General features: G+C 43.6%; 1 protein-coding gene across 4 annotated transcripts in view; it reads left to right on the forward strand.

Moving 5' to 3' along the window:
• PRR5 (proline rich 5) overlaps positions 1-24224 on the forward strand; it is a 152716-nt gene that overhangs the window by 53609 nt on the left and 74883 nt on the right. For 2 of the 4 annotated variants that reach the window (XM_050924962.1, XM_050924972.1), the window contains exon 3: positions 10186-10442. The exons of 1 other annotated variant lie outside the window; for it this stretch is intronic. In XM_050924962.1, the coding sequence (XP_050780919.1) occupies positions 10312-10442 (131 nt within the window). In that variant the 5' untranslated portion in view covers positions 10186-10311. The remainder of the gene's footprint in view (positions 1-10185; positions 10443-24224) is intronic. One more of the 4 variants, XM_050924983.1, reaches the window with a different exon arrangement.

The following is a 24224-nucleotide window of genomic DNA, read 5'->3' on the forward strand; positions in this document are numbered from 1 at the left end:
ATTACTTGTTTTATAAGAAGAAAAACTAAGGGCAGGGTACAGGGTCTTAAAAACTCCTGCTCTAATTGTCAGGTGCTACAAGCCTGCGTCTTATGTGTGTGGCTTTTTTTTATGACTGCACACCTTGTCATGTGGGGGTATGAAATAGCATAGTAGTGGAGCCCAGTAGCACTGCTGTAGGTAAGGGTCTGCTAGCCTTCCCTTCTTAAACCCTCCTAGTTGGCATTTAATTGTGTTTGTCATTTAATATCCTAGCCTCTTCAGTTATCAAGGCTGAAACTTGGCACTCAGCCCAGCTGAATTTTTTAAAGATGTAAACTAATTCAAATTGGTGTGTCTGGTTTTGCTTTAGAGATTGGCACAAACCACAAATTTCTCAGGATTGAAAAATGCTTCCCACCCCTCAGTGACTTAAACATATCAGCTTGAAAATGTAAAGGTCAGTTAAATTTGGTACCAAATTACGTGACAATGTCTGTAAAGACAGAACAGCTAAGTATGTTTAAGAAATTAAGAGCCAGATTCTGAGCCCCCTACTCATGGTGAGTAGTACTTTCCTGTTCAGGGAGGAAGATGCTGTTCAAGATGAGTCCGGGTATCAGAATCTGTCTCTTACCAGTAACTTCTGACTGGGAGAGAGAGAATTCCTTTTGGGGAAAAATTTCGGGAGAAATTTCCCCTTCCCAGGAACCATGGACATCTCCATGTTTTACTGTCCCTCGTCCTGCACAGAAAGATGTGAGGTTACTGCCACTCCCCAGTCTCAGGACTGAAGGAAAGGATTAGGGTGGAGGCTGTGTTCATTTTATAGAAGAAAGGAGGACCTAAACCAGTTGTCCTTTAACTGGTAGGAGAACCCCCCTCCTCTGCATGACTGAACAATATATGTCAAGCTCCAGACGGGAAACCTTATGGGGTTTTCTTCCCCTCCCCAGGCTTCCCCACTTGGGTTTCTCTGTGAGAAAGGAAGCTCTGCTCCCTGGATAAAAATGCAGGATTGGGACTTACGGAAATGCAGGTTTTCTTCCAGGCTTTTCTTCTTCTTCTTCTTCATGTGCCCTGATGTTGACACTAGCTTCCACTCTGAATGGCAACTCAGTATGCACTACACTGACCATATATGCACTGTACTGTCAGCCACTGCGACACGTGCCTGGAGCTTGAGGCTGGTGTGGGAAGGAGATATCAGATGATTGTGTAAATTGACAAACACAGCCAAAGACATTGTTAAGAATTTTCACAAACCTTGTTGTGTAGTTTTCTAAATTTCCAGCTCTCACCTGACCCTCTCAAAGTGAGATGTGGGCTTTTCTTGAGCTTCCATAGTGGTTGTGACATCATGAGCACAGTACATGCTGGGATGCCACAGAAAATGAGACCTGCTCATCTTGTGACATCAGGGAACTTGTGGAAGTTTAAAATCAGTTGTGTGGAACTACCATTCTTACCCTTGCACCAGCATTTTGCTCTGTAGTTATTGTTTAACCTATATATAGGTGCTCTAAATTAGGCTAAAATCCTGTGGGTGGTAAGTATCAATTGTATGAAATGTTTGTACAAGGTCATCACTTTAAAATGTGGCATACCACATCCTGTACTGCAGGAGCTGCAAAATCTCACCACACTGCTTGTGGCTGCCATTTTGGAGTTGCTCTCTTCAAGAAGCAAGACTTCTTTGGCCAGTTTTAAAATGTTTGGTTTCATTTATAAAAGAGAGTTCAGTAGAAGCTGTACTTTCCTCATAGGCCATCCTTCACGCGGACTGTGCTCAAAGGTAGCTTTGCTTTTGAAAAATGAATCTTTCCAAGGCCAAAGGGAAATGATACATGTTCTAAAAAGTGAATCCATATTGATGGCCAGGCTTTCGTAGGTCTTGCAGTACTCAGCACTTCGTTGCAGAAGGTAAAGTACTTTTAAGGGAAAGCACTATGGGACCCAGAAAAAAAAGCTCAAAGTATCCTTTATACTTTGATACAAAAAATATGAAGTGCTCCCACTTCATTGGTTAGTACTGTGCTGCTGACCTATTTGAATTTCTCATGGGGATTGGCAGTAATCTTAAAGCAGGGCCGTATTTCCAATAATTCTCACATGAACATGTTAACAGCTGAGCTCTGCTTTCGTGCTGTTAACAGCTGGCTACCACTGCAACTTATTAGAAACTCAGCTATTTACCAAAGTGGGCTCTTTATCTTGGTGACCTTCCAAGACCATCAGAGCCTTCTTGGAAGACCTTGAATCGGAACAGTTTGGATGTAAGAAGGGCAGTGCGGCACAGCACACAGCTCAGATCTCCCAGGATTCATACATTTGGAAGGCACTGTACCATGTATAACTGTAGAAGATAGAACAATGATACTCAAACTGTCCCATCAAGGTCATAGTGTTCAGAGATCCTATTAATATCGTGCATGGTAAGCAATTTATGAAAGAATTCATACAGCATTTGAAAAAAAGTCGTAAACATTATTATCTTAGTTGCTTTTTAAGATTATTTTTCTACATACCATGATCTTGTAAAAACAGATAAAAACATTTTAAATAATGAAGTTATTTATTGGACAGAATTCAAAACATCAGTTTATGTTTCACTTTATATTCCATTTATTAACAAAGCCATGTGTTTGGTTTGGCATTCATACCATTTACACTGTTTAGAATGGGTTGTACCACAGTGGCTTTGGGTGTATGAGTGGCACTGAGACCTTGAATTGTTGCTGCCCAGAGGTCTTAGTACTGATAAAGAAAAGCCCCTGTAGGTTATTAAAGTGAAGGGTGAGAAAGAGAATTACGGATGATCTAGCTGATGCAGACTAAGGCACTGATCTTCACTTCCTCTTCCTCACGTAACATTCCACCATATTCATTTTAATTACAATGCTCACTTTAATTCCCAACCCCTACAAGGAGATAATGAGCAAACAGAAGTGCTGATGGCATTGTCCTTTGATGGAAACACTTGGCATTTTTTGATTGCGACATAACAGGCAACAGCTTCAGGAAGATGACCTGATTCTTATTCAATCACAATATTTCCTGGGGGGAGGGGCGGGGCGCAGAAGAGAATTAGCAGTATACAGTACGTGCATACTGTATATTATGTGTTGCACACTTTTAACAGCTATTTGGGGAATGGAAAGGGATTTAATGGAAATTTTAGATATGAATGTTTTGCCGTCATTTTAATTAATTAATTAATTTATTTTATTTGTATTGGATTGTGGTTGTGTGTAGGGACCTCATCGGCGATCTGGACCCGATTGTGCTAGGCACTGTAAACCTAAGAGACACGTTTAAGGTGTTAGTGCTGCACTGGAGCCTACGAACTAACAGCGTAGAACCCGAAGCCATGCAGAGCCCCACTACGGTTAAAGGGGGCTCTGCCCAGTAGAGGGGTTCAGCTGTGCAGTTGGCAGCGCAGCATCAGGGCTCAATCCTTACATCCTTTCAGCTATCCTGTGAAGCTGGTCTGAATTATCTTATTTTACAGATGGAGAAACTGAGGCATAAAGATTACATGAGAGCCCAAAGCCATAGAGAGAGTCCAGAGCTGGAGTAGAAATTTAGGAATTCATGGCCTTTAAGTCCTATACTCCCAACGGTTGTGCTAGACCACATTTCTCTTCCTTAGTGCTCATAGAGCTTGTTCATTTGTGCACGTACAATAATTTTGTTTTTAAAAAGAGAGGAGTATTCTTCTATTCTGAATCCTTGCTGTTTACTTGGTAGTGTCCCAATACCTTTTCTCACAGACACTAATAATGAGCCAGACCCTCATGTGGGGTAAATTGATGTTGCCTGGTGGAAGTCAGTGGAGCTGCACTGACTTGAACCAATTGAGGAACACATCTCATATGTTTAAAGAGTGGCTGCAGTTATAAAAGTTAGTGCAAAATGGCAGCATGACCCAGATTGTCCCCTTTAATGACCTCAGTGGAGGGGATCCTTCACAGGCTCATTTCCTCCTGCTTGGCTGGAAGGAGGATGCCACCTGTGCAGCAGAGTTCCCCTCCTCTCCCCGCCCCCCCCATGATGAGGCAAAAGCCTCTCATGTGGGGCTCTGCAAAGAGCTCCATGGAGTTATGGGAATAGAGCTGAGGTTAGAAAGTGATGAGTCAGAGGATAGGCCACACTCTACAGTAGCACTTTATTGCTATCATAGGACCAGCCATGGTAAATGACAGCAGGAAGTACCCTAATGAGCTGCCTTTATTTCCAGGTTCTTTATCATGGATTAGTTGCAAATTCGGTTTTATACTTTCCTTACTCTCAACTGTTCTGTTCTTTTTTTCCTACCAACAAGGGAGCATTAAGGGGAGATTATCTTGAAAGAATTGATGCATTCAGAGTTGTAGTGCTTCCCCTCCTCCCTCTTCATTCCACTCCCGTTCCCTCCTGCCAAGCAGAGTTTTCTTTCCCCTTTCCTCTGCTGACTGCTGGTGGAACAAGATGCTCTGTGCCTTTAAGAAGTGTGGCTTTTCAGAAGGCTAATTTCTTGGCTTTGGCATGTGTTGAGGCATGTTTTCAGTTTAGCTGTGTGGTTTATAAAATCTAAAAGTGCATTCATCTAGTGGGGTTTGTAACTAGTTTCTGTAAAGAGTTGGAGTTCAACTCTCTGTTATTTACTTGCACTCAAAAGAATAATCAGCATTTCTAGGATAATTCTCCCCTCCCCTCAACTCCCCGTAAAACATGGGGAAAATTAAAAGAATTTGTATTTTTATATTAATTAAAAAGAGATCTTTCTCCAGTGCCAATATTTAATTAAAAAGACCCAGCAAATCTCTAATGAAATAACTGACAGGGCAAATTCTGTTCTGAGTTATGTTCCCATACATTCATCGTGATCACTGCTGTGTTCATTTTGTTGTTAGTATGGTGACATGCATGGAACTGAGGGAATAATTTGGCCCAACACAGTTGCCAGCTTGCTTTATTTCATTGTGATTCTTCTGATATTTGGAGTGTTTATTAAAGCCCCTGCTCCTGGAGTCATGTGAATAATATGAAAATCTCAGCTTGCTTTTTTTTTAAAATAAGTTTCTGGCCCACTTGGTTGTTCAGAAAAGCTTGAAAATGTGACCCAATTGTACCCAAAAAGCTCAAAAGCCAGAAGGCAAATAAAAAGAACCCAATATTTATTATTTTTAAACGAATCACATGATTTTTTTTGGGTGGGGCGGGGGACCTGACTCAAGATTTTTGAATCCTTGGGATTGGCAATACCATAATAATTAAAATACAGCATTCAAAGTAACATATTCTATTTAGAATAGATACACTTTAGGGTTCTACTTAAATTATTTTTTTAAACTATTTTCCATGCAGGGCCCTGGCACTGGACTGCAACAACAGTGCACGCCACCTAGGACTGTCCACGTGTACTGGGAGACTAGTCTCCCTTCAGTAAACTCACATAACTGTCATTACTTGATATCAAAGTTGTGGTCTTTTTAAATCCTGGTCCTGCAAGTGACTCATTATGAACAGACCCCTGCACCAATACCAAGTCCCATTGACTTCGTTAGGGTTTTGTGCAAGCTGTGGAATCCACCCATGCGTAGTCACTGATTGGGTCCTCTTGGAGGGAAGAGTAGGTTTCCAAAGCTCAGACCAAGAAGAATGGCTGAGTGGCAGTGTTGTGTATAGTAGTTAGCACAGGAGACTAAACTCAAAGGTTCTGTTCCTACTCTGCTACCATCTCACTGTGTGGCACTGGTCAAGTCACGTAACCTTTAGGCTACAGTCCCGCGTGAGTTAAAAAGGGACAGTAATACTTATCTGCTTCACCGCCGTGTGCTGGGTTTGAATTAATTAATGTCTGTAAAGTACTTGGGGGGCTTGACTCTGTATAAGTGCCAGGTGTTATTTGTATTTAAGATTAATTAATTATTCATTATGGAACCATGGCAACTCCTCTCCCTTTCCTGTGTCACTCTGTTTTTGGTGAGCTCATCCCAAAAACTTGTGCAGTACTTAAGCCTTCAGAAAGTCCCTGCTATTTAAACCCTTTATTCTGAAGTGAGTGGTGTTTACGGGCTGCTCTTTTAGTAAGAGGTTGCAGAGCAATGGCAGCACCCTGCTCTTTTATCTCTCAAAGGCTATATCTGTACTTACAGCAGCATGTAGGGTAGAGACTGCACACCCAGCTAGCTTGTGTATAAATAGCATAGACTGAGGTATGGCTTAGGTGAGTAAAGCGTCCTACACACCTGAGTGCCCAGAGAGCTCCTGCATGGCTCTCTACATGCCAGGCTGTGCCTCCCACCTCTGTGCTGCTGTTTTTAGCAGTGTAGTATCCTGCTGCCAGAGCCTTTCTGCATGGCAGAGAAAGGATCCAGCCGTGAGGAAAGGCTCTGCCAGGGTGGAGGCAGTGGGGAAAGTCCCTGGCAGCAGGGAAAGCCTGCTCCCAAAGCGTTTCCTCACCGCAGGACCCTTTTGCTGCTGCTAGAGCCTTACAAAGTACACTTGTAGTCCCTGTTGTCTACACACCACTGTTTAAGAGCAGATGCAGCCAAAGTCAGTCAGGGATCACTGTTGCTCCTCCCCTCTCTCCTAACCATCCCTTCTTTCCTCTTTGCCTCTTATGCCAGGCAACACTATGCTTTTTCTAGCATCATGGCCTACCAGCCAGTGGTTACAGTATGGGACTGGGAATTAGAACTCTTGGGTTCTATTCACAACTCGTCTCTGGCACACTGTGTGATCTATGGCTTTCCCCGTGAGCTTCATTTTAAATGGGTGTAATAAATTTTGCCTGATTCCCAGGGATTTGAGGCTGAATTAGGACTTGTCTACATGGAGCTGTTAGTGAGAAATAAAGTAGGAGGCTAATTTAAAACACACTAGCTACTCTGGTTTCACCAGGTAGACAAGCCCTTGGTTAATGCTTAAAGTGATTGAGGTCTGTGAATGAAAGGTGCAATGTAAGTTCTAAATACCCTTCTGTTGTTATGAATGCAGGCAGTCTTCATTGAAAGCAAAGTAGCTTATCTGTAAATCAACATTTGATCAGGTGGCGGCATAGATTCCACGTTAGTGGGAGGGAGAAGGAGTGTAAACAAACCCTGCCCACTTCTACTGAACAGAGAAAACTGTAGTGGAATTAGAAATGATTCTCATCCCTTGTGGTTTGTTTTGTGTGTAACACAGACTTTGAATGTAGTATTCAAAAGCAGAGGCCAGTTATTGAGACTGTTGGATAGAAGTGAGTGCAGTTCAGCTATTGACGTGGAATTTGAAGTGACAGAATGAGAGAGCTTTTTTCCTTCTGTTAGCAAGTTTCTTGTGAAGCCTGGTACTGCTTTTTTTTTTTTTTCAGCAGCACTTCCTATGGGCAGTTGAAAACATATCACAAGCACTGAGATTACTCAAGTGAGCAAGTGGAGCATTCAAGGGAAGAAGAGCAATTAAGAGAGGAGTTTAAAAATGATCATTGTATTAAGAGAATTGTTAATATACAGGCATAACCAATGTGCAGTTGCAAGCTTTCCTATGCTGTCAAGAAAGGAGAAGGAACTAAAATTCCAAGAAAGATTTAATCCACTTTTTGTAAAACCTGTCAAGTTCACAACAGGTGAGAGGCAGTAAGCGTTTCCTCCAAAGGAGACTAGAAACCAAAACAAGACAGAATTACATTAGTACAAATTAACCGGGTTATCAGCTAGTAATTTAATTAAACAGAGTAAATCCTTGCTTAGCTGAACTACCTCACCAGAGAAACTCTCCTTAATACAAATTATGTTCCCTAATTTCCCCCTTTGCTCATCCAGATAAATTAAATGTCCATCCTATTTGAAGAAACAGGGTTCTACTGTATCTGTTTTTGGTCACTGATTTGTATGCTGTAGAAGCTATCTCATTGTTTAGAATACAGAGATATACTGTTGTGTGTGTTTTCCCTTTGCTGCCTTGTACGTAGTGGATTGTTGTCTGTTTGCTTGTTTTTGTATGAGGAGTTTAAACATTTGGAACAGAGTAGAAATAACCAAGTCTTTGTACAAAGGTAGGTTAGATTTAGACCTTTGTCTTAAAAATGAATTTTTCATATTTCATACATTATGATGCCCGTCTCCCATACTTCAAGTTTTTGGATGGGAGGGGCAGCCAACAGAAAATTAAACCTAGTCTTCACTTGACCATTAATATTAGCCCAAGAGAAAATGTGGTTTTTTTTCCCCATGTGATCTGATCAACTCTCCCTCCCGCCCAAACAATATGCAAAGAGCTGAGCCAAATTTCAGGCTATGGGTGGGAGGGTAGAGGCAATAAATAAATAAATTCAAATTTTGACAATGCTTACAAATTATTGATTCAGATAAGGCATCTATGAATTTCAAAATCCGTTTTCGCTCCTCTAACTTATATTAATTTGACATATACTTAGGCGTGGCAGAATTTGAAGGATAATATCTGTTTATTTTTAAGCATTTTTTCTCTTTTTATTGTTTACAGTTGTAGGAAATTATGGGGGGCGTATCAGACAAAGGGCAGGTCAGGCAGTAATTATTTAATGACCGTAGACATTGCGATTCAAAATGTTAATGTTTATAACCATTGAAATGCAGATTGTCAACATCACACATCAAAATATACAAAGTAAATATCCTTAAATCAACCTCTAATAAGTTCTCAGGTAGCATTTTTCTTTCTCCTGTACATTTCGATAATTATCGATGGAAATATTTTTTCATCAGTTTGCGTGTGTATGGTGAAATTGATGTTTACTGACATTTGTTGAAAATCAAATCCTTCCAAGCCTACATATACTCAAAATGTATTCACAGACCTAGGCAGCTGACTTTCATATAGAAGAAAAACAAATGAAACAAATAATTATAAATGTTTTGTGCAATGTTATCCCACAAGAAGGTCCAAATTCTGATACCCTTATGCTGAATAGTATCTTACTCTGCCAGTAGTCCTTTTGGTTTAAGTTGGGCTGTTTGCTGAGTAAACTGTTACTAACATGAATCTGGCCCCAAGTGTTGTATAATGCTCACCTGATGCATGTCCAACCTGATGCTATATTACAAGCTATTCTCTTTTTAGAAATCTCGTTACAAAGGTCTCTCAGTACTTATTGATAAGGAAAAATTTATGATTTGAAACAGAATCTTGGTGCAACAAGTCAAACATTGGCTAGAATCTTCCACCATTATTTTCATAAATATTACAGTATCAGAGAGAGCAGGATGTTCTTCGCTTTGAAGATAACTGAGCTGGGGCTTTTGTTGAGACTAGACATGCCCCAGATTGTGCAGCTGTTATTTCAATTAAAAAACATTAATAAATCTCAAATATCAGAGGGGTAGCCGTGTTAGACTGTATCTGTAAAAGCAGCAAAGAATCCTATGGCACCTTATAGACTAACAGACGTTTTGGAGCATGAGCTTTCTTGCATGCATATGACGAAGTGGGTATTCACCCACGAAAGCTCATGCTCCAAAACGTCTGTTAGTCTATAAGGTGCCACAGGATTCTTTGCTGCTTTTACAAATCTCAAATAGTTAATCATCTTATTCACTCTATTTAACCTCTGAAGTTCCTCAAAATGAAAGCACCAGCTTCTACTTTTTGGTCTGTATTCATTTTTCTTTTTTTAATGCTATCACTCTTGTGGCTTATCCGACGCTTTCAGCTTAAACAGCCTCTGAGGCAAACAGTAGGTTTGTGCCGTGTGTGTGTGTGCGCGCGCGTGTGTGTGTGTGTGTAAGTGTCGTAACGTGGCGGGGCATAGGCAGTTATGAAACTTTCCAATAAAGTCTCAGTGCGTCAGTATTGGTTGGTTGTTGTTTTTTTCCGTTGCCCTCTGATTTCATTTCCAGTTATGAGTGAAGAGAGAGGGCTGAGGGAAAAAAAACTCAAAAAACCAGTTGACTGATTAAAGCAGCAATTCCCATGACAGGTGGAGCATGCAGCATGTTGAATGAGACTCTTCATTTTTGGTGCACCAGGGCGGGGGAAGGGGAAATCTTTCCACTTTGGGCAGCTGCTGGTTAAAAGGGGCCCCAGCAAACTGTTAAAGCAGCAGCAAGAAGTTTGGCTTTAATTTTTTAAAAGGACTGTAGAAATTATTAACCACAGTTTATGATGTCACAGTTGATCTGATTAAAGGTTTGTTTTCTTGCTGGCAGAGGTGTGCTCTGTAGAGACTGGTTCTCTCTTCTTTTTTTTTTTTTTAAGTTTCTTTTTTGAACAACAAACGGAGAGAACTGCTCGCGTTGCTGCTGCTGCTGCTCCAGCTGCGTGTGTGTGTGTGTAAAAAGGATGGTGTATCTGTAGCTGCCACGCACAAACACACATTTGACCATGAGGACTCTTCGCAGGTTGAAGTTCATGAGTTCGCCCAGCCTCAGTGATCTGGGCAAGAGAGAGCAGGCAGCCTTGGATGAGCGGGGAACCCAGCAGCGACGGGCCTGCTCCAATGCTACCTGGAACAGGTAAGGTCTTGCTCGATGCACTTCCTCACCTGGAGCCTCTAAACTCTCTGACAGCAGCTGGCATGCTTGATTCCACAATTACCATCTCTTTCTGTTTCGCAGTCTGAGATAGTTTGTTCCTAACAGTGCTTTATTTCAGGAACGTAACAACACATTGGCTCCTGCATTAATGTATAACATGTAACCGGAGACACGTTTAGTAACAGACAGGAGCAACTCTTTGAGGCTGCTATTAACCTTTCTCTGAATGCTGACAGAAAAATAAGACTTGCCCTCCTGAAGATGGTTCAACTTATGCTTCATTCTGACAGGCAGGAACTTTTTTCAAAGCACCAACGTACAAATATGTGCTTATACCTTGCTAGACATTTTAGTTCAAGGTTGATTTGGTTTTGTTTAAAAGTGTCTGTGTATGTTCTGCTTTGCTGTGCTTTCTGTATGTTTTGGAATGGGGGGAAATAATCCATCAGGCTTACTGTTTTCTGTGTATGATTTCTATGTCTGTCACAGTTTGTCAAAATAGATAGTGGGACATTTTCAAGTAACTTAGGGGAACATTTTCCAAAGTAAGTGACTTAGGCATTTAAGAGCCTAAGTCCCATTGATTTTAATTGAGACATTGACTGCTAGGTGCCTAAGGCTTAGATTTTAAAAGGTATTTAGGTGCCTAACTCCCATTAATATTAGTGTGCCTAAACACCTTTAAAAAAGCTGGCCTTAAGTTAATTTTTGGAAAACGGGACTTAGGCGCTTTGGGAAATGTTACTGATAGGTATTTTTAAAAAGCACTGAGATATATTTACAGCAAGAGAGAAATCACTGGAGTGGCCAGGAGAACAAATTTCCTGATAGGATTATGTCATTGTGCAAAAAAGATTCCAAGAAACCACATCATCTATCACTATGACTATGCTATTTATTTATTTATTTATTTATTTATTCATGTATTTATTATCAGAGCAGCTTGTTAGGCATTATAACAATACAAGACACAAAGGAGACACTGTCCCAGCCCTGAGAAGTTTGCAGCTTAAGTAATACAAGTATGCACAGGGAGATCCCAATGACGGTGCTAATTCAAGATTTGCCACCCTTACTCGTGTTGAGTAGTACTTCACTTGGCTACTTGTCCCACGGGAATCAGTAAGGCTCCTCGCAGAGTAAAGGCTGCTTGGTGTGAGTCAGGATGACAGAATCGGGTCCTCAGAACTTTTTCATAATGATGTGCTGACAGCTTTCACTGGCCGAGATTAGCATTTATGGGCCTCCTGGCAGAAGCGAGTTGTCAGGACGGATTTGAATGGAGAGGGGTTGGCTGCCTGGCATAGTGAGATGGGAATGATTTAGGGGACGGTATGGAAGGGATCTCGTGGTGCTGCATGAGCATTGTTCACATTCACTGTCTCTACTGTTGGTGCAAAACACAGTCCAAGAACTGGTCAGAGAAGAGCAGGTTATTTATTTATTTATTTTTGAATTTGGAAAAGGTGGGTACAGTTATGATCAGTGGGTATTTCCCATCTGTGTGTGGGAGACTTGTTAGTTCTCCTGTGCATTTAATCAATCACACATCACATATTGTTTAAACCATGCATGTGTGAGTAATCTCTTTACTGGTTTGTGAACTTGGTGACTGACCTTTCCTTTTTGCCACGAGGTCATCTTTCCCTTCACTGTGAATACACTGGCATCCTGAACTTCTATAGCACGCATCTTTGAAATCCCTCTGGAGAAGCCAGCGAAGCTGCTGCTTTATAAGACCCACGCTGCTTAATTTTGCAAACAGAGTGAGCGTCAGTGTATGTGTGCCAATGTGCTCTGAAGTCATGATAAATATTACAAAACATGAGTGATTTTTAGAGACTGCAGCCTAAGTGCAGGCCCTGCATTTCATAGTAAATAATAGAAGGCCCTCTCTGCAGCAAAACAAGGGGATAAATGTAGCTCTTGCAACTTAATGCAGCTCATATTCTGTCGTCTGCCCTCCCCCGCAACGCTGCCTGCCCCATGGAAACAAACCCTCCTTCCCCAGTGCCGCCCCATGAAACAGCTGTGGGCCGAAAAGGAATGTTTGGGTGGGAGGAGAAACGGTGCCCATAGGGTGACCAGATCACAGCAGTTAAGATAGGACCGCCCCCTCCCCACTCGGCCCCACCATCATCCTCCTCTTCACCCCCTAGCTCCCCGCTGGCTTGCTGTGTCCCTCCTAGTCAATCCCCCACCCACCACTTGCCTCCTTTCACCTCCTCCCTCCCCTGTCAGAAACCCCCATGCCCGCCCCTAGAACCCCTGCTGGCTCACTGCTTGCCTCTTTGCCCACCCACTGCTTGCCCAGCCGCTCGCCTCACGACTCGCTGCTCACCACCCCCCACCAAGTGTAAAGCCTCATTCAAAGACCCAGGGGTCACTGTATTACTGCACACAGCAGTCAATCAATGCAGTTGTAGATAAATCTCTGCATTATGCATTTTTGTATAACTTTTATATGACTTTGTATTGAACCTTGGTAATACGTTATAGCAGGCCCCCAAGGTAGAATAATTAAAGTTAAAGCAAAATGTCTTTTTGCTAGAAGAAGAAGAAGATCTCCCCCCACCCCACTTTGTAATCAATTCCCCTGTTAAATGAACGAGGTGTGACTGAGGAAGGTGTGGAAGGCAGCACCTCCAGACCCTTGGAGAGGGACTGGGAGCCAGACCAAGAACAATCAAACTTGTCAAGTGGGCTGACTAGAGAATAGCAAACATACTGACGGCCTCAGGGGTTAGGAGGAAGCACCTTCCTTTGGGAAAACCCTCTTTGCAGCATTGGGACAACCCCCAGCCCAGAGAGAGAGACCAACAGACACATTCCCAGATTTTGAAACTGAGAGATTTGCCCCCCTCCAGCCACTGACTTGCCGGTCACCTCCTCATCCCACTGCCCCCCAGTATAAAGCCTCATTCAAAGACTCAGGGGGTCACTATATTAATGCACACAGCAGTCAATCAATGCAGTACCAAAAATTAAAATACTGAAAATGGATGCCCCCCTCCAGCCACCAACTCACTGCTTGCCTCCTCACCACCCCCCCCCCCCCAAGTATCAGTGGTGGCAGGTTTGTAGAAATTTTGGTGGTGCCCAGAACACTCAGAGCCCACTCCACCCTGAACTCCGCCCCCCACCTGCCTAAGGCTCTGTGAGGGAGTTTGGTGGGGGGAGGTCTGGGGTGCAGGCCCTGGATTGGGGCATGGGATTGGGGTGTAGGATGGTTGAGAGGTTAGGCTCTGGGATGGAGTCTGGGGTGCAGGCTCTGGGATGGAGTTTGGGTGCTGGGTGCAGGCTCTGGGCTGGGGCACAGGGTGGAGGTGCAGGATGGGTGGAGGGGTGCAGGCTCTGGGATGGAGTTTGGGTGCTGTTGGCAGGCTCTGGGCTGGCTCACCCACTTTTGAGCCCATGCTTCCCCCTCCAGAAGTAGAGTTGTGGCTACTTCATGTGCTAAAATGAGCTGTCCGGCAAAGTTTTCTTCACTAAGGGCTAGTCTACACCGGGGGTGGGATCGATCTAAGATACGCAACTGCAGCTACGTGAATGACGTAGCTGAAGTCGAAGTATCTTAGATTGATTTACCTTTCGTCCTCACGGCGCGGGATCGACTAGATGAGATGCGATATATCGATCCTCGAGAAATCGATCACTACTCGCCAATACGGCGAGTAGTCTAGACGTATCCTAAGTCTTCTATGTTGATATCTGCTTAAGCCCTTGGGATTGTATTTGTGACAGGGTGAATTCTGCCCTTTGTAGCTAGGTGAGGGCAAATTGCAGGAGACTGGGTTCCATTTCTGTCATTGCCCAGCTCCCCACTGGCACATTGCATTCCTAGCAAGGTTTCTTCCTCTGCAGGGATGTTCCTTCATCTCTGCAGCTACAGTACTGTAAAACAGCATGAAACTGTCAAATCAAATGGAAGTAAATCATTGTTGAGCTTCTACCTACTACTATGTAAATTAGACTTTGTGGGCACAGCCTCTTCTGTCCCTGCTTTTCCATGAACCCCAAAAGCAGTGTGTACCAACTCACCAGCCAACGTATGTTCACTAGTAACTAGCAGCAGCATAATTGAACAATACAACTTCATTAGAGCTCACAAAGTTTGCACTGGATTAAAATAATTTAGGTTCTTTTACAGGCATTGTCTTCAACGGCTTGTTTTCTGCTGCAGCGGTAAACAGGGCTGAATACTGACTAAACCGATTGGACTGAGAAATCCAAGGTTTATAATCTTTATAATCTGATAGCCAAGGGGGCCCCTCTGAGGGCAAAGGAAATCCAAAGAGAGGTTTTCTCTGGCTGAGCTGGCACTGACTGCCTAATCAGTGGTTAATACTGCCTGGGTTCTGCCGCGAAAAAGCCTATAGTGAAATGAACGTATATTCTCCTTGGTGTTAGGAAAAAAAGGGACAATGAAGAAGTAGGAGGTAGTGAATAAAATAAGCCAAAATATAAGGAGGAGGAGGAGGAAGAGTTTCTTACAATAATGAAGTCAATGGTAAATCCAAGCTGAGAAACATGATTAGGAACAATCGGAATTAGTTTTTGCAGGAATATAGCATGTACACTAGCTTGCCATTAAGTAGTGCTCAGTGGAGGGCGCAATGCTTCATAATGAATTAAAAATCCCTGTCTTTTCAGATTACAGCAGGACTTTCCTAATGAAAGAAATTTGAAGTGTATCAAACTGAAAGTACTAAGATTTCGCTTTTGTTAGGACATTTTTCCCTTTCTCACATTGGCTAATGATTCAGAGATACGGTATTTGTATTGACTTAAGGTACGTCTACACTATGGGATAATTCCGATTTTACATAAACCGGTTTTATAAAACAGATTGTATAAAGTCGAGTGCACGCGGCCATACTAAGCACATTAATTCGGCGGTGTGCGTCCATGGTCCGAGGCTAGCGTCGATTTCCGGAGCGTTGCACTGTGGGTAGCTATTCTGTAGCTATCCCATAGTTCCCGCAGTCTCCCTCGCCCCTTAGAATTCTGGGTTGAGAGCCCAGGGCTGATGGGGCAAAAATCATTGTCGCGGGTGGTTCTGGGTAAATGTCATCAGTCATTCCTTCCTCCGGGAAAGCAACAGCAGACAATCATTTTGCGCCCTTTTCCCCTGGATTGCCCTGGCAGACGCCATAGCACAGCAACCATGGAGTCCATTCAGCTTTTTTTTTTTTACAGTCACCGTATGTGTACTGGATGCCACGGACAGAGGCGATACTCCAGCACTACACAGCAGCATTTGATTGCTTTTGCATAATAGCAGAGATGGTTACCAGTTGTTCTGTACTGTCTGCTGCCAGTGTAATTTGGCAATGAGATGACGGTTATCTGTCCTTCTGTGTTGTCTGCTGCTATCATGGGTGCCCCTGGCTGAGATCGGCCGGGGGCGCAAAAGCAAAACTGGGAATGACTCCCCGAGTCAATCCCTCCTTTATGGTTTCTAAAAATAGAGTCAGTCCTGCCTAGAATATGGGGCAAGTGTACTAGAGAACCAGTGTATCAGAAAGCACAGCTGCTCCATGTCAGATCCTGCAGAAATGATGAGCTACATGCCATTCACGGGGGATGCCCCTGCAACAACCCCACCCGTTGCTTCCCTCCTCTCCCCACCTTCCTGGGCTACCGTGGCAGTGTCCCCCCCCATTTGTGTCATGAAGTTATAAAGAATGCAGGAATAACAAACAGTGATTTGTTAGTGAGATAAAATGAGGGGGAGGCAACCTCCCAGTGCTATGACAGTCCAGGCAGGACATTAAGCGGTGCAGAGGAGAGCAGCCCAGCATGCCGCTGCTATGATAGTCCAGGCAGTACAGAATCTTTTCTTTATACATGAAAGGGAGGGGGCTGATGGAGCTCAGCCCCCAGTTGCTATGATGAGGACGGTTACCAGCCGTTCTGTCCCATCTACTGGGAATGACCAGGAATCATTCCTATTTTTGCCCAGGCACCCCTGAGGCCAGCCAGGGGTATTCAGCAGTTATCAAGCACGGACTGATGGTGACAACAGATAGCAGCTATATTGTACTGTCTGCCACCGGGGAGGGGAGAAGAGCGGATACTGCTCTTCACTGCTGCAGCATCGCGTCTACCATCAGCATTCAGTAGACATAGGGTGACATTGAAAAAAGTCAAGAAACGATTTCTTTCCCTTTTCTTTCACGTAGTAGGGGGAGGGAGTAAATTGACAAGCTATATCCTGAACCACACTGGACAATGTGTTTGAACCTACAGGCATTGGGAGCTCAGCCAAGAATGCAAATACTTTTCGGAGACTGCTGGGGACTGTGGGATAGCTGGAGTCCTCAGTACCCCCTCCCTCCCTCCATGAGCGTCCATTTGAGTCTCTGGCTTCCCGTTACGCTTGTCACACAGCACTGTGTAGCCTGTAGATTTTTTTTTTCAAACGCTTTGGCATTTCGTCTTCTGTAACGGAGGTCTGATAGAACAGATTTGTTTCCCCATACAGCGATCAGATCCAGTATCTCCCGTATGGTCCATGCTGGAGCTCTTTTTGGATTTGGGACTGTATTGCCACCCATGCTGATCAGAGCTCCACGCTGGGCAAACAGGAAATGAAAATCAAAATTTCGCGGGGCTTTTCCTGTTTACCTGGCCACTGCATCCGAGCTGAGATTGCTGTCCAGAGCAGTCACAGTGGTGCACTGTGGGATACCGCCCGGAGGCCAATACCGTTGATTTGCGGCCACACTAAACCTAATCCGATATGGTAATACCGATTTTAGCGCTACTCTTCTCGTTGGGGAGGAGTACAGAAAGCGATTTAAAGAGCCCTTTATATCGACATAAAGGGCCTCGTAGTGTGGACAGGTACAGCGTTAAATCGGTTTAACGCTGCTAAAATCGGTTTAAACGCATAGTGTAGACCAGGCCTGTATCTCAATTTCCCTATCTGCAAAAGAGGGATAATAATGTTCATCTCCCTCACAAATGGCTTTACAGTTGATGCAGGTAATGAATGAATGTTTGTAAAGCACTTTGAAGACGTGTTTTAAAAAATGCATTTATTTTCACTAAATGTTTGACAAACAACTTAATGTCAGTCTATGAGTGTTTGCAAATTGTTCACTTTGGGCACAATTTTCAGAAGTATCAAAGTGACTTAGAAGCTCTGAAGTGATTTAGGCACTTATGTAACCCTTCTGCCCCTCTGAGTTGGCAGCAACAAGGGCCGGGTTCAGTGTCCAGGGGTTCCGTTTCAGTAACACAATGCATAACCAGCTCGAGCCCCCACCCAGTGACCTGGGATACTCACATGCCACACCCCCGTGGGCGCCTCTAGGAGGCAATACTTCCCCTCTCGCAAGCACGGAGTCTGAGTGTAGCAAAATCTTTTTAATAAAGGAAGGAATCAATGCGGCATCCCATTGGAGAAACACCACAAACAGGGTTATAACACAAACCATAAACAAAAACCCACCTCCAAGTACGTTTGGCACTGTCCTTTTTCCCCTTAGGGTTTTAAGTCCAATCACCCCAAAGTCCAACAACCCAAAAGTCTCTGGTCAATGCCACCCCAGAGTTCAAGAGTTATCTGTAGAGGTCCCTCCCCCCCGCCTGGGTAGAAAGGGGCACCTTATGTGGTCCGGGGCCAACTGCCCTGCCTCTCCGTGGGTTCTGCTTCCGCCTTCTCCACGAACTGCTCCGCTTTACCAGCTGCTCCACTCTGCTCCTCCAGCCGTCCTCAGGAACTGCTCCGCTCCACCATCTGCTCTGCTCCATGAGCTGCTCTGCAAACTGCTCAGCTCTGCTCGCTCTGTGGGCCGCGCCACTCATCCCACAGCTACTCCGCTCTGCCAGCCGCTCTGCTGCCACCAGCTGTCCCGTGATCCACGCCAGCTGTCCCCGCAACTGCTCCACTTCACCAGCTGCTCTGTTTCACACTATATCTTCAGGCTCCCCCACTAGTTAGCACAGTATTCAGTGCTCTCAGCTCAGTCATTTCAGCTCTTTCGTGATTTCAACTCTTAGTGATCTCAGGTCTTAGTGGGGGAGCCCCAGTGCTAGTGCACCATTAGCCCAAAGTGCGTTCAGCTCAGTAACCTGTATTTAGATTCTTGAGGGAATAATAAAAAAAATCAACTCTGACATTCCACAGTGGAGAGGGTGCAACTGGTGCTTCTGGCTCCACAAGGAGCCTGCACCACCAGGCACAGATACCTGTCCCCAGCCTCTCTCAATTCACTGGGTTTTGGAACCCATGTCCCTTGTCTAGCAAGTACCACCCAACTGAGGGTGAGTCATTTGTCACCAAGCAGTCCCACCGCTCAGCAGTCTAGGATAGGGTAGGCGTGCCTATGCAAATACACTCTCTGACATTCTTTCCACCAGATGTCAGGGTAGAGCTTATCCTGACTCTGCTTACACTTAGAAGCTTAAGTCCCCTTGACTTTTAGTGAGATTCACATGGTACTGTTTCTGTTCACTGATTGTTTGACTGGAACTTTTTGAACAGGAGAATTACAAATAGCAATTACCGAATACTTGGGTGTACTCTCACATACCCTTCTTTGCATATGAGTTCGGTATTTATTTACAGACTAGCAATTACCTAAAAATGTGCACAGACAAAAACTCATTTACACACCTTTGTTTGAAAATATCAAATGAAACAGGTAGTGGTCAAAATGATCAGGTGGTCAAATTTCAAATTAAAGTTAATCAATAGAGCTGGATGAGAAATAGTTTTCCCATCTGTGAATATTTTCAAGAGTTTGACATTTTTTCCTATATCAAAGCAGGATGAAAACTTGAAATCTTGAAAATATTCAAAATCTGAAAAATCAGTTTTATTTTGAGTCAGTCAAAATGGTTTTTTTTTGATAATTTCTAAATATTTCATTTTCAGGTTGGCTGTTTTTTCTTTGATTCAGTTTGTTTCCGAGACTAATTAGTTTAAATTTTTTAAACAAAGAAGTTATGTAATACCGGAAATTTCTCAACCTTTTTTCCAGTCAGAAAATTTGGTAAACCTGATCCTATTGTACAGACAGTTTCACTTGTGATGAATTGGCATTTTTCAACAAAAACATAGTTCATTGGAAAAATTCCGGACCAGCTCTTATATTTTTGAGCCCAGGTTTGCAGTAGTTCCTCAGCTCGACATACAACTTTTGCCCGTTGGAAAGAGAAGTGTTTAATCTTAACTACATCTGGTTTTAAAACAATACAAATTATAGATTTAGGATGATATTTTCAGATTTGCTGAGCACCCATAACACCCACTGAATCAGTGAGCAGCTGTGGGTGTTCAATAACTCTGAGAATAAATCTTGTCCTGTCGGATTGCCGTTCAACAGCCCATGTGAAATTAGTTTGTTTGGTCTCAGGCTAGTTACACAGTGGCCAGGAGTCCGTATGTGCCTTGGGGCTAATTACAGTGCAGGTTAGGAGCCTCCACAAGAATCAAACAATGAGTAGGCTAGAAAGATGCTCTTACCTCTTTGGGTCCATTTACTTTAAGGCATAGTGCTGGGGAAGCCGACCCTGCTCTTGTTTAATAAGACATTAGTTCATCCCTAGTTATATAATATGAAGTGCCATACCCTTGCCTTTCTGAGGAAATCGATTGGGCGAACAGTAGAACATAGGTGCTCTCCAAGTGTCAGGTGGAACGTCCACTCAGCTGATTTTACCGTTCTTCTTATGAGTTCATTTTCCCTTTCAGTTAGTGTTGTTTTGGCATTCTACTGCAGTCTGTGGTGACTGTGGGATGTATAAATACGAGAGATCAGTGCAGCCTTTGGCGGGTCTCCCAAACAGGCCAGCATGGGCTTCCTGTCAAAAACATTCCTATCTTCAGCAGCTCACAGCTATGCTGCGTCTTTGCCTTTTGTGATAGGTCTTCACTGCCATGGTGTATTTGAATGTGTTAATTCTTAGGAAATGCTTGATTAGTCTTTTTGTTTTGGATACAAATCATTTTAAATTGTCACAAGAGCTTATCTTGAAAAAGTGACAGGTGGACAGCTTTGGAGAGCCGTGTTACGCTGTCTTTACATTCACCTTTGTTCATGTTTCATTTCCTATAGTACAGTATCTTTTTACACATTCATATACTTTTGTGTGTAGGTCAGCTTCAGATTGTGTTTCTTATACACTAACAAAGCTAGGGTATTAGGGGAAATATTTGTATTTTCAGCATAGAATGTAATCTCCAAACTAGAGGGAAACCAGTAACAAGTACATTTCTGTCTTGTTACTTGCAAGCTTACCTGCGTTGCATATCCACCTATTAAACCCAACGGGTGACTTAGATTTGGTGTTCTCCAGCCTTTTCGTTCATTTTGTATGACAATGTCTATACTATAGGTGCTACAGTAGCACACCTACAGCTCTGTAGCTAAGCCTCTGTAGCACCGTAGGAAGAGGGTTTTTCTGTCACTGTAGGTAATCTGCCTCTCCAGATGGCAGTGGTTAAGTTGATGGAAACATTGTCAGCCTTGCATGTCTATTTCAGGGGTTAGGTCAACATAATTGTGGTGCTCAGGATTGTGAATTTTTCACACCCTGAGTTCCATAGCTATGTTGATATAACTTCTTAAGTATAGACTTGTCCTAAGGAAGAGCTCTGCTTACTGAAACTTCCTTTTTTCTCAACCCTCTCTCCCATCTCCCACTTCTGGATTCACAGACTGTTTGATTCTGCAGATACAGGAAGGGCTCTTTAAACCATTGGTGGCTCATCATGACTCACCCTTTGAGGAAACAGTGACTTAGGCTAATTAGTCTGGTACTTCACAGAAGCCAGCTAGCAGTTGAAGAGAGAGAGAATGCAGTCCTCCTACTGTACCCAGATTAGACAGTGCTACGCTACCACACTAATTTACAGAGCACCACATGTAACACTGGGAGGCTTTCAGTTTTTGCTGCAGTGCTGCATGTTGTGAAAAACAAGCTGCTTGCTGCCGATTCAGCCCTGTCATGAAATAGCTTAAGCTTTTTAGGTACTCAGGGTGTCTACTCCTCTACTGCAATCTTGACTTGGACATATAACAAGTTTCTACTCTTCTCTTAGGTAACTGGAAATCTCAACCCTCTGATCCCCTAATGCCCCCCACATGCACTCGCTCAGTTCTGGACACATTACGGTTCCTATATTCTGTGCCCTCTGCCCATATCCAGCACTCCTCGGGGGTGGGAACCTAGCCCTCCACCCCAGCTGTCATGGCATAGGAGTGTCAGGTGGGGGACTGGATGAAGAGAAGTTCACCCAATGAATCATCTGTCTTTTCAGAAGCAGGTGAGAGAATCTGGAGCAGAGGAAACAGGAGATCAAATGGCTATGCAGAGGGAGTGCAGATCTCCTTTAACTAGCTATGGCTCACCCACAACTGGAGGAGCCAGTTCAGACTTCCCAGCTCCTGCTCTTGTAATGTGGATACTTTTGTCCATTACGAACTGAACTGAGATCATCAACTTATGTCACACAGGTCACCAAATGCCTGTCAGAAGGTAAAGACTTGGTCATTACCAGCCTGGAATTCATTCATACTGATGACAGGCTGTGTGCGTGTGTGTGTGTGTGTGTGAGAGAGAGAGAGCGAGAAGCTGAAGTAAATTGCAATAGTCAGTGAAGCTGCACTGATTTACACCAGCTGAGGAACTGTCCCATCAATCCATACAGTCTTTCCAAAACTTTGCAACCTCCTGCAGGGTAAGCATAGGTGCCGACTCTGTGGATACTCTGCGCCTGGAGCACCCATGAAAAAAAAATAATGGGTGCTCATGACCCACCAGCCACCTGCTGATCACTGTTCAGTGGAACCTACCAATCAACTCCTCCTCCAGCACCTCCTTCCCACCACCGATCAGGTGTTCGACGGTGGGTGAGAGGCGCTGGGGGAAGGCGGAGGAGTGGGAGCGGGAAGAGGTGGAAAGAGGGCAGGGCGTACTTGGGAGAGGGAGTGAAGTGGAGCCTTGGACGAGAGGCAGAGTGGGGGTAGGAAGAGGCAGAGCAAAGGCTGGGTCTTGGGGAAAGGAGTGAAGTGAGGGCGGGGCCACGGGCCTGGGGAAAGCTGAAAGTCAGCACCTGTGAGTGTAAGTAAATGATTGGATTTTTTTGTTTCATTTGTGTGCTGCTCAGATACACCTACTTGCATGTGTGTGTGCACATATACAGTAACTCCTCACTTAAAGTCATCCTGGTTAACATTTGTTTGGTTATTAGGTTGCTGATCTATTAGAGAACATACTCATTTAAAGTCATGCAATGTTCCGTTTTAAGTTGTTTGGCTTGCCCCATTCCACCCGCTGAGCACTCTTGCCGGGGAGCAGGGTCGGGGCGCGGGGGCTTACCCTACTTCACCCACCCAGCATTCCAGCCAGGGAGTGGGCAAGCCCCTGACCCTGCTCCTCGGCAGAAGTGCCAGGCGGGTGGAGCAGGGCAAGCCCCTATGTCCTGACTCTGCTCCCTGGCAGGAACACCAGGCAGGTGGAGCGGGGCAACCCCCATACCCCGACCCCTACTACATCCGTGCCTCGACCAAGCTTCACAGTCATCACTGGGGAGTCCAGTATTAAATTGTTTGTTTAAAATTATTTAAAACTTATACTGTATATGTATATAATGTCTTTTATCTGGCAAAAAAAAATTTCCTGGAACCTAGCCTCCCCCAATTTACATTAATTCTTATGGGGAAATTGGATTCACTTAACATTGTTTCACTTAAAATAGTATTTTTCAGGAACGAAACTGCAACATTAAGTGAGGAGTTACTGTACTCACACACACAACATGCCTTTCTCGCACCCCATTCTCGCACTACATGATACATGAAACCACTTTGAAGTTAAAGGGAATTGCTCGTATTCTGAAGGAGAAGAATCAGTCCATGAGCAGTTGTGATATATGAGGGAGAAGAAGCCATATCTTTGTACTGCTATACGTAGAGTGTATCGGTAGACTAAAACTGTTTTGAACTTGTACATACAGTAGTAGAAACAAGTGGGTTCTCATCTGGGCTGAAGGTTACAACATTATTCAGCATTGGGGAGTTTATCTGTACACAGCAAGTACACAGGTGGTTCAAGAAACAGATGGATTTTGTTGTCTTTTTTGGAACTGCGGTTTGGTTTCTGACTCCGCTTTGCTCTTGTAAATATTTTATTTACAGTCCCATAATATTATATATATCTAAGTTTAGTGCATTGAAAGACATGATAATTGGCTTTAAAAAGTACCAAAATGAAAATTGAGTGTAGCATTGTTTACTATCCTATGGATAATAACATTTGGCTTTGACTTGTGAGGATGGCAGTCATGTTGCGAGGATGAGATAGCAGACAGTCATGAAGATCATTAGCTAGAACCAAAGAGGATCATATGTCCATTGTGGGGCTCATGGACCTGTCTGGCTTTGTATGTATCCCGTTATCAAACTTCTGATGCATGCGGTTTACTCGTATTTTGAATTCTTAATGAATTTCATATTATTGCTAAAAGCATAACCAATTGCTTGACAACACTTGCAGTTCAGTATTAGCAATGTGTAAAGTGACCAAATTGCACAATAAATTTGGCTATGGTTGGTTAAGTCAAAGCAAAACTATACAGAAAGGAATGAGTTAATAGCACAGCAATCCTTCTGAGAAGCTTGTTTCTCACAGCATGCAGTTCACCGTACACAGAAGGTGTACTCTGAAATATGTATTCAAAACCACCTCCTTTATAGCAGACCATTTTACAAGTTAAAGGTCTTTCTGTGTACATTACTGAGTTCT

Source organism: Gopherus flavomarginatus, chromosome 1 (genome assembly GCF_025201925.1).
Source record: "Gopherus flavomarginatus isolate rGopFla2 chromosome 1, rGopFla2.mat.asm, whole genome shotgun sequence".
Taxonomy (NCBI): domain Eukaryota; kingdom Metazoa; phylum Chordata; order Testudines; family Testudinidae; genus Gopherus; species Gopherus flavomarginatus.